At 34.0% G+C, this 11,475-nt stretch overlaps 1 protein-coding gene across 1 annotated transcript in view; it reads right to left on the bottom strand.

Moving 5' to 3' along the window:
* Positions 1-2,811: 2,811 nt before the first annotated feature.
* Positions 2,812-11,475, bottom strand: part of LOC111043687 (elongation of very long chain fatty acids protein AAEL008004) — a 102,202-nt gene continuing 93,538 nt past the window's right edge. Inside the window, exons 8-9 of the mRNA XM_039439689.1 lie at positions 9,767-9,943; positions 2,812-7,285 (exon numbers count right to left, since the gene is read on the bottom strand). Coding sequence (XP_039295623.1) covers positions 7,091-7,285; positions 9,767-9,943 — 372 coding nt within the window. The 3' untranslated portion in view covers positions 2,812-7,090. The remainder of the gene's footprint in view (positions 7,286-9,766; positions 9,944-11,475) is intronic.

Here is an 11,475-nt window from a genome sequence, read left to right as displayed (position 1 = left end):
CAGAGCAGAGCGAGAAAGAGATAGCGCTATCCGCTTTGTTGAATAATAACAAAGGAAAGCAATACCATTGCTAATCAAACACTGCCATTATAACGTGGACCTAACTATGGACTCAGAGCTTGCAAAAGTTCATGAAATGCATCAAAGTATGACAGTAGGTAATTATTGTCAATGAACCTCAATTAACGAACTTGTAACAAAAATCAAATTATTCTCATTGTTTCATTGAAAAGCTTTCGTTTTCTGATTAATTTCCATTCAATGACCCAGTTTCCAATTCAAGTTTTAATGGCATGCGTGAAGTTTTCATATTGTTTGCCAATAATATTCAAAGTTGGGCCAATAGAGTTGATTGTTTCCTGAGTTGATTAATTCAAGATATCGGGATTTGTTTGTTTGCAACAGTTTGGGTGACACTATGATGTCGAAAACTTTTGTTTTAGTGAATAACTCGCCCTGCATTGCAGCAGAAAGTCTCATTTTATAGCAGGACACTTGTTAGGTCAACCTCTATCCATAGCCCGAATATCAACCAAATCTGGGAGATTTGCATTCTTCATGAAATCCATCATAGATTTTTACAAAAAATGGTAAGAAATTAAAAACGCTCAAACTCTCAGGAATGATAGTAGGCCTACTTGACGAGAGGAACAATAATATGTCATCACATTGGCGAAATTCACTCCTATTCTTGAGTTATAAGCATTCGAAGATGAGTGATTTCTTTGATCTGAGAGTGAAGGCAAGATTTTATGTTTCAGTGAATATCTCGCTCTTTATTGTAGCGAAACGTCTCATAATCACGACACTTATTGGGTCAACCTCTATCCATTGCAACAAAATCTGGGAGATTCGCATTTTTCATTAAATCCATGAACATGGATTTTTGCAAATATTGTGAATAATAAAAATCGCACAAACTCTCAGGACTTCTTGAATAGAGCAACAATAATAACTGTTAGTCCATGGTTTTACTCATTTTTTTGTGGAAAAAGAAAATTTATTTATTTATTTATTAGAACAGTCACAAACACGATATTTGGAAAGAGAAACAGGCAATTGCCCAAAACTTCTTCAATTCCTTGATTTTGGCACATAAGTAGTCCAAAGTAAGGTTAAGTTTAAAATTTCTGTTTTCACCAAAGATTAACACTCAGAGAATACGTATTCGAGATATGACTGATGAATTTTGAATTTCGAAGGGTTGATAAGAGCCGGAAATAACACTAAACAATCCGAAAGTTTCAATAATATTGAAATACACTTGAAAATTTTGAGCACTCAAACTTTGTGACATTATGCTCTTTTATGCGGGGAACTTGAATCTGGAAGTCGATTTGCAAAATTCCTTACCGTTCATTAGATGTGGCTGTTCGAAAATTAGCAAATTTTATGTTTGAAGCTGCATAACTCATCCTGTATAGTAGCTGGGGGTTCCAATTTTGGCTCCGACATTTCTCTGGTCAAGCTTTATCTAATCTGAGACACTTTATGTTTCAGTGTGTTTCACGATGGTTGGTCAATGGATTTCATCGATTTTTTGTGAAAAATAAAAATCGCTCAAACATCGTGATCTTATGGTCTTTGATGCGAGGAACTTGAATCTGGAAGTCGATTTGCAAAATTCCTTACCGTTCATTAGATGTGGCTGTTTGAAAATTAGTAAATTTTATGTTTGAAGCTGCATAACTCATCCTGTATAGTAGCTGGGGGTTCCAATTTTGGCTCCGACATTTCTCTGGTCAAGCTTTATCTAATCTGAGACACTTTTTGTTTCAGTGTGTTTCACGATGGTTGGTCCATGGATTTCATCGATTTTTTGTGAAAAATAAAAATCGCTCAAACATCGTGATCTTATGGTCTTTGATGCGAGGAACACGAATCTAGAATCCGATTTGCAAAATTCCTTACCATTCAGGAGATATGACCATTTGAAAATTTTATGTTTTCAGCTTCAAAACTCACTCTGTATAGTAGCTGGGGGTGCCAAATTAGGCTCCGACATTTCTCAGGTCAAGCTTTATCTATGGTACAAATTTCAGCCAAATCTGAGATACTTTTTTTTCCAGTGTGTTTCACGATGCTTTTTCTCAATTTCTTGTGAAAAATAAAATTGGTTAAACTTCGAGATCTTTTAGTATTTGATGCGAGAAACACGAATCTGGAATCATATTTGCAATATTCCTTACCGTTCAGGAGATATTTCAGCCAAATCTGAGATACTTTTCGTCTCAGCGTGGTCCATGGATTTCATCAATTTTAAGTAGAACATAAAAATCGTTCAAACTCCGTGATCTTATGGTCTTTGATGCGAGAAACACGAATTTGGAATCATATTTGCAAAATTTCTTACCGTTAAGGAGATATGACCATTTGAAAATTTGAATAGTTTATGTTTGCAGCTCCATAACTCACCCTGTATAGTAGCTGGGGGTGCCAAATTTGGCTCCGACATTTATCAGGTAGGGCTTCATCTATGATGACAATTTCAGCTAAAACTGAGATACTTTTCGTCTCAGTGTGGTTCACGATGGTTAGTCCATGGATTACATCAATTTTTTGTGAAAAATAAAAATCGCTCAAACTTCGTGATCTTATGGTCTTTGATGCAAGAAACACGAATTGGGAATCATATTTGCAAAATTCCTTACCGTTAAGGAGATATGACTATTTGAAAAGTTTATCTATTTCATTTGCATATCTGAGAGATTCTCATTTTTTGCAGTGTTTAACACACATTAGTACCGTATTCAATAGAATTTTAGCCAACAATAAAGTGAGGCGAACAGGTACAATAATTGAGTACAAAGATTCAAAAAAGAAAAATTTAATAAATACTAAACAATTCTTAAATCTAAAATAACCAACAGAAGCTAAATAAGTTTGATTCGGGCTGATATCTTAGCTTGCAAGAAAGTCACAATATCATACATAAATTATTATACATTTATACTAACATAACAATAATACCATCTATGTAAACTTTGATTTTGTTGTGGGATGAACCAATAATGCACATATAATTATCATCATAATGCTTAATAGTGAAGTTTATAGTTTTCGATGTCATGAAAATAATTTCAAGGGAAGTAGATGATATGAAAAACTATGGGGATGAGAAGTTTCATAAGATAAATAATACAAGTTCAATACTTTAGAGAGAATATTGTACAATACGTTAAACCAAGGTTAATTAGACCAAGGAATATACCAAGGTTAATCAGATAGAGCATTAAACCAAGATTAATCACGAGTAGGATAAAACCAAGGTCATTAAACTTGGTTTTAATACTACTTCTCAACAAGAAAATATTCGTTATCTTCACATTATACAAATAATTGGAAAAAGTTGAAAACAGTTATATAAAAGCAACAGTATACAGCTAACAGTTGATATCTCTTATGGTGAGAAACAGTTATAAAAGCAATAATTTCACATTTTAAAAACCTGTGATAAAATTCTATTCGGGGATAGAAAAATGCTAATTAGCACCTTCAAGTTATAGACGTACACAATACGATAGAAATTAGAATTTGTTGTATCTATTTTAGCCATTAATTTACACATATATAATCGGTTCGTTCAAAAACATATATATACTCGTCAATACACAACAAAGCTTCGATAACAATGGTAGAGTATATCTATACAGTGCAATTTGTACGAAATTTTACAAAATTATTTTTCGATGGTCCATTTGTTGTATAATATTATAGTTCTTAGTTTAAAGCATACATTAGCAACAATTTTATTTATTAGGAAAACTTATAATTTCACATGAAATTACACAGATGCAAATCTAAGCGTTATTGCATAAACTGAGTGAAATCTATTTACAAAGTTGTCTTTAATTTTATCTGTCTTTAAATTTGATGAATTTAATCAGATTATCATCAATATCCATATCATTGTTCACAAATATCTTCAACTCTCAATGCAAGAATGGTAACAACATATTAAAATATCTGTACTTCTCTAGACATTTAGTGCCGGTTGCACAAAAGTCAGTTAAATTTTAACCGTGATTAATTCAACTAGAACCAATCAGAGAAGCCGTCTTTTCAAAAACGCCTTCTCCGATTGGTTCTCGTCAAGTTAATCACAGTTAAAATATAACCGGCTTTTGTGCAACCGCGCCTAAGCACTACCTCCGTAAACAAAGCCCTAGTGCATTCTGGTGACGTCAGCACAGGTAGGGCTCCTACACCAAGAAAAAGTCGTCGATTTCAGCTGATCTATATCAGATGGTAGTGTTTTTTACGGAGGTAGTGGCCTAAGACTATCTTGGATCATCAACATCTAGACTCTGCAATTATCATGAGTTTCAATAACGAAATCTTGGAAACAAAACCTACAGCCTGATCCAATCAAATTTAACCGCTGTAAAATGATGTAATCTGACGGAACGAATTTATGCGACGACATTTTTACGTTGGTTAAATTTTATTGGATTTTCTTGCAATGAACCCTGATTTCATCAGTCTGTAATGAGGATGTTGCTTTATTTATAACGTACAATTTGAAAATTAATTATAAAAATAGAATTGTGGAAGAAATTAAAACAAGTAAAAGAATGCAAGTAATATAAAAAGTTGATGATTTCAAAAATGACAAAAGGTTTTAAAAATGATCTCCTGGATCTAAAAAAATAAATAAAATAAATTCATCCTGCTTACTAAAATACTCTCATAGTATCAGCTAGTGAACAGGAACTTTGATAATTTTAAATAGTAACAGTGTTTCTAAAAAAAATTGAAAAAATTCAAAATTTTTAGAAACTAACTTAGCTGAAAAAAATTCATTGTCTTTTTGTTACTCTTTGCATTGAATCCATTTCCTATTTTTCCTTAAAAACATGTTCAAACAACATTCAATCTCACATTGTTTCAAGAACAACATAAAATTTATAGGAAAATTGTGGTTTACACGAAATTTCTTGTACACAGAACACATTGCTTTATTAATATTAGCACCAAGTTATGAGAAATTGGAATTTAGTCCAACCATTTTGATTTGAAATAAAGAATAACGTTTTAAAATTGAAATTGAGACTGGATTCGTGGCTATATAAGTATATTATTTGTTACAAGAATGCATACTTCTTCCTCCCATGATTTAATACAGTACTGTAGTTGCAAAATAAAGGAATACTCTATAATGTTAATTTAATAAATCAACTGTCTAGATAATTCAATTGAAGATTGATTACTATATCATATAATATTAGGAAACTTTAAAGCAAAATACTGAATATAAAGGACATAATACAAACTTATTTCAAGATAAAAGTCAAAAATTCAATACAATTGGGTTTCTATGGATAACATGGGAAAATCTTTCAATATTGTATGTTAGAATCAAAAATACTAGCTAATACTGTAAAATACTGTATTGGGAAAGGGTGATATCACGTATAAGCTTTAACAAAAAAAAAGATGAATAATCTACGGATTTTAAATTTTATATACTACAAATGCACTCTAACAAAAACTTTACTTATATATATATATATAACCTTCCCATGAATCATCCAATTCAGTACTTTTAAATAGATATGTATAATTCGTAGATTCTAATTTCAAAAATGATTCCAAAATCTCAAAAAACCAATTTCCCATACTTGTGCCTTTCAAACTCGGTTCTATTGCTTGAAATGTGGCGAATTTTCAATGTAAAATTGCGAATCTCAATTGTAATTCAGACATATTTCATGTCTAAGTTAATCAAAATTTGTAAATTAGATAGAAATAAGCATTTTGATTTTCTCCAATCGCTTCAAGGGAGAATTACCTTACTTCACATAGTGAAAATCACTTCAAACTATTGTCTACTATCAGGCTATTGGTTGAATGGGAAGTACAAGTTATATTTATAATGAATTCTAATAGTTTCAAGTGAACCTAATTGCTTGTACTGTGGTTGATCAGTTAATCAGTTACACGAAATTTCGCCGAAATGAAAAAATACTAATGAAGATTTCAAGATTTACTTCGAACTGTCATTATTAATCATAAATAAGGCAAGTGCTACCTATTCAACCAATGTCAACGTTTGGAGTGAATCCATGGAAAGGAAGGATAGCAAAACATGGGCTCATATGCACCATCTCAGTTTCAACCACGGAGTTTCAAAATGTGTTTTGAGTTTCAAAACCACAATTTCAAACTGTGGCTCAAACCAATGTACCTAGAATACAGGTACCGTATTGTATATGTATTCTAGGTACCTTGGTTCAAACGGAGATAAATCAGTTGATCATTTTTTAAACCTGTAATGTAACACTAATTAATGCGACCATATTTCGTAGTTTAGCGTTTAACCATAGAAAAATATATAGAATTCCTATCTTTTCCCTATGGTTTAGCGTAGACGCTGCTTATACGGCCCTTATACTGGCTTAGTCTTAGTTGCACAAAAGCCTGTAAAATTTCAATCATGATTAAATGCCACCAGAACCAATCAGAGAAAACTTCTAATGATTTGTTCTCGTGGCATTTAATCATGATTAAAATTCAACAGTTTTGTGCAACCGGGCCTTAGGCTAGTTACACACACATCGATTTTTGTACGTACGATTTTTCCCGTCCTTATAAATTCTATTAAATTAAACAGATGATGTTTGTCAAGTACCGTTCAATCTGATAGAATTCATAAAAACGTCCAAAAATTGATGTGTGTGTAACTGGCTTTAGGGTTATATGCACCATCTACTCAACGTTTAACGCTAATCTACGATTACATGTGAGTATGCTTGAATTTATTAACATGTGTTTCATTCCGGGTTTAAACGAATAGCTGATCTATCTCCGTTTAATCGAGAGTGAATATATGAGCCTTTAGTTTGGAGACTTAAGCCATAGAGAAAAGACAGTATTATGCTATCTTTGCTATATGATTACGCTATTACACAACTTGTAAATTATGCACAACATAACTTGAGACATCTTTTGTTTACAATAAATCTCACCAACTCTTCCTGACCACAAATAATTTGAACAAGTCTTTTGATGCACTGATGGTTTGCTTTGAGTTTGGCGACTACAGCGATTGTCAATGTCTGTTAGGATGGTTTGTGTGACGAAGACGCTGCTATTTGGTCTTCCTGGAGTCAGCCGTTGACGTGGAGGCTGTAGATGCGGAGGCCGGAGTCATGTATCCGTTGTTGACGCCGTTGGAGTAGCAGCTAGAGTAGACGGCTGAGTAGTCGTTGGGGTAGTTGGCGGCCGCCTTTGCTTTCGAGCTGCCGTTCGACTGTTTTGACGCTTCCTTCTCGTCCAAAACCGGCTGCAAAACGACAAAAATCATTAATTTTCAATAAAGAAATCAAATAATTTCCAATTTTCTTAATCCATTATGAACTGCTGTATGTTTCATCAAGTTTTGACGACTCGCAGACTGTAATGATTGTGATTTAGACAGTCTTTCTCTGTAGATAGTAAGTTTTGTTGTATGGACTACGTCCTAAGACCTAAGGACTCCAGCTATGGAGTATAAGGCCCGGTTCAGACGCTCAAGTTTAGCTTCAGTCTTTTGATCAAGCAAAAGTCGGAGCATGTAAGTCGTTGCGTCTGGACGGTAAAACGGATCGGTCGGTCTTCAAGCTTAAGTCGTCAAACTTAAAATGTATCGGTCGGCAATCTTTTTCCATCAAACTGTCCGTTTTTTTCCTGTCCAACAAAACCTAAATCGCGTAGAAATGGAAATAGAGGAATTGAGATTTCAGATTCGGATTCAGCGCCCTCAAATTAATAAAATGCCTCGTGAGTACTTGAAAATAGGCAAGTTTTTTTATCGATTGTATATAACGCCATTTAACCCTTTTTTCTTACAAAGATGGAACAGTTAAAAAGCCGCGTTTTTCAAGGTGCTCACAGATTTACGCGCCGCGAACACGAGCAATTCAATTCTTATCAGCTGATTATAACTGTATTTGTACAGAAACGGTAAAATACAGATATAAAAAGCTTGACATCAGCTGATTAAAAGTGAACTGCTCGTGTTCGCGGCGCGTAAATCTGTACGCACCTTTGAATAGACCTAAAAGAATCTAACCTATCCACTTTCTCTATACACCTGAGTGCCTTCTTTTGAATATTAAACACTCAGTCAAAATTTTGTTGAGATGAATTACCCCATACTGAAATATCACACCTATTGTAAGGTTCACGTTATAATGGCAGTGTTTGATTAGCAATGGTATTGCTATCCTTGTCTATCATTCAACAAAGCGGATAGCGCTATCTCTTTCTCACTTTGCTCTGTTGCCAGTTCGTCTTTTAACAATGTGGAATATCGAAAAAATAGTTCATCTTAATTATGAAAATTGATTATAAAATAATTGAAAATAAACGAGAATGAACAGTTGATATTACATTAATAAACCTGTATCAGCTACCGTCTATAGAAGGAATTGACAAGACAGAGGATCGGCTACATTGTTCTCCTATCTTTCTCCACTGCCATTATAACGTGGACCTCACTATAGTATGTGATAGCATAAGACCATGATAAACTGTTAACAGTATTTTTTATCATTTAACCTTTCAAGCTGCCGCAAGACAAATATCCCAGATGAAATTTTATTACATAACGTTTCATTGTCAGGATGCCATATTAATTTTCTGTCCAATAAAACTTCCAAGAAAGCAAGAAGTAAAGTTTGAGATTAATTGAATTTTTTAATTTATACTATTAGGCTATATACTTTTGAGGTAATTCATTCATTCATTTATTGTATAAAACACTATAATACAATACAATTATGACATTGGAGGAAAAACTAGGCTGAGCCTGTATTCTCTCCAAAAATTTTGATAAAATGTTAATGTTGTCCAAAAGTTAAGGTTAATTACACACTGCTTCGTCACTTGATTTTCAGTCCAGGAATAATGATTTGAATTTTGAAGGTTGAATTTATACTCTAAACTAGCCGTCAGGCTCGCTTCGCTCGCCATATCCGTCTAGCCAGGGGGCTCCGCCCCCTGGACCCCCGACTGGATCGTTCTAGAATGAGATCAGCAGGCTCGCTCCGCTCGCCTGCATTTTTCATTTCAGCATTTTTATCATATGTTAGGACGATCCAGTCGGGGGTCAAGACTAAACGTCTGGCTAAACGGATATGGCGAGCGAAGCGAGACTGACGGCTAGTAATATAATATTCCCAGGATTGAAGTAGCAGTGCCCAATCATTTTTCCGCGATAAATGCATTTAAATCTTCAACTTGGTCCCAACCTAACAAAGTCAACTCAAGTTAATGCCAATCTGACAAAATTATTAATTTAGTTGCCAGTTAACAACTGTTTCGAAGAGGTACTCTATCTAGATTATAGTTCTATAGTAACATATGATATGGAAATTTCAATTATAATTAAGAGATAGGGAGAAGAAGAATATACATGCTAAAAGACGAACTTTAAACCCTTAAAAACAACCCTTAGAGTTAAAATATTGCCAAAAGATTTCTTAGTGCGCCTCTAAAGGGCCAACTGAACATACCTACCGAATTTGAACGTTTTTGGTCCGGTAGATTTTTAGTTATGCGAGTGAGTGAGAGAGTGCCATTTCGCTTTTATATATATATAGATGAATCACAGAATACATCACAATAAATTAAAAACTCAAGAAATACTGCACTCAATTGAAACTCGATTTCGAATAAACTTGACTTCAAGTTATCAAAATCACCTATTTAACTCATACTTGAAAAAAAAACTTGAAATCAAGACAGAGTAATGTTTACTAATGGAAACAGAGATAGAACTGACCATGCAGGCACCCTTATGCTGGTTCTTCTTGGTGGAGTATCTCTCCCTGTAGAAATCGGAGAAGAGGAAGAGGAACATAACTCCGTGGAGGCCAATCCAGATCATGAAGCTCTTGGGGTAGTTGCAGTCGATGAATAGAAGCTGGAACTGGTGGGCGAAGATCATCACAAACTGAACCTGAAACATACAACAATACAACAATTAATTTAAGATTACAGCTGTGCTTAGTGAGAGAAGTTGTGTGTATTTTTGCGTTCAAAATTTTATAAAATAACTTGATTAATTCAATATGAAGTGATAATAAGTGTTATATTTCAATATAGTTTGGTGTTTTGATTTCTCTAAATTCAAAATTTTTAACTTATATATATTTTTTGACGAAAATTGAACTTGAACGGTTTACAATAGAAACATAACCTATTCTTTGGAATTTTATTAATTTATCAACATTTGGGAATGGAATAGATTTGGGCCAAGCCTGTTGTTCCTTCCTAATCATATTTATATGATTTGTGATTATGTCCAGAATAATAAATAAATAAATAAATAAATAAGTTAACAAATTAACACACCACCAAATGGGAAGAATAATCGATAACCATCACAAAATTAACCTAAAAAATACTACAAAATGGAATAAAATATCTATAGTGAGGTCCATGTTACAATGGCAGTGAAGAATGATAAAAGAACAGCATTGCTGATTCTCTGCCTTGCCACTGTCTTCTATAGAGGATAGCTAATAACCGGTATAGGAAATATACAGAGCCAGGTGTCAGTTTTCCCTCCCTAGAAGGGAGAGGGACAGTTCCCATGAGGAAGCAAAAAGAGTGGACCCCCTTCTCAAGGGGTAACTCCCTAATATTACCTGTTCATTCTTGCTTGAAATAACTGATAATTGAATTTTATTTGCCAAGAAAATATATCTGTCAATGATCAAATAATACATTTTCCTACAGTTACGTTGAAAAGTGGCCATTGCTGCACTGATTACAGAACGCAAAGAATCACTTTTCCGCTCTAGTGCGGGAAAAATTTTTTCCGCACTCCAGATTTGCAACATGGCAACACAAAATAGTTAGTAGGTTATATGGAGCACCAGTGCAGCAAAATCAAAATCAAGTTGGTAACAGTGACTGTGGTGCACGTTATAAGAATCTTGAAGTGGTGGACAACAGTGGATGACAGCGGTTGACAGACCCCCCCCCCATTCAAACACTACTACATTATTCAATTTTTTTATTAATAATAAAATTACACAGATATACATTTGATACATTTCAGGGAATTTTACCAATAATTACCCACTCAATGGTAACTGTAGGAAAAACTTAATGTGAAATACGTGCGCAAAGTTCCTCTGCTGCACTCAACAAACCATTCCGCCCTCGCCTACGGCTCGGGCGTAAACGTTTCTTTCGGTGCAGCAAACTGTCACTTTGCGCACTAGTTGCACAAATAACTATTTCATGATTGAGATGAAATTTTCTTGTAGTTCATTATTTTTCTACATAGAATACAGGCGATTTGGCAACAGTTAGGAGCTAGAAAAAGATGGATATATCTAATTTGCCTGATGAAAGACAATGATAGCATATTATTACAGAATACTTTATTGAATTCTAAAAGCATAAAATGATTCCGTTTATCCACCATGTTCCATGATAAACGCTGTACTAGGAGGTTTGAGGTTAGATTCTATTATACTC

The sequence above is a fragment of the Nilaparvata lugens genome, chromosome 13 (genome assembly GCF_014356525.2).
Source record: "Nilaparvata lugens isolate BPH chromosome 13, ASM1435652v1, whole genome shotgun sequence".
In the NCBI taxonomy this organism is placed as follows: Eukaryota; Metazoa; Arthropoda; class Insecta; order Hemiptera; family Delphacidae; genus Nilaparvata; species Nilaparvata lugens.
Note: the sequence above shows the minus strand (reverse complement) of the source record. Positions and strands in the feature narration are given on the sequence as shown.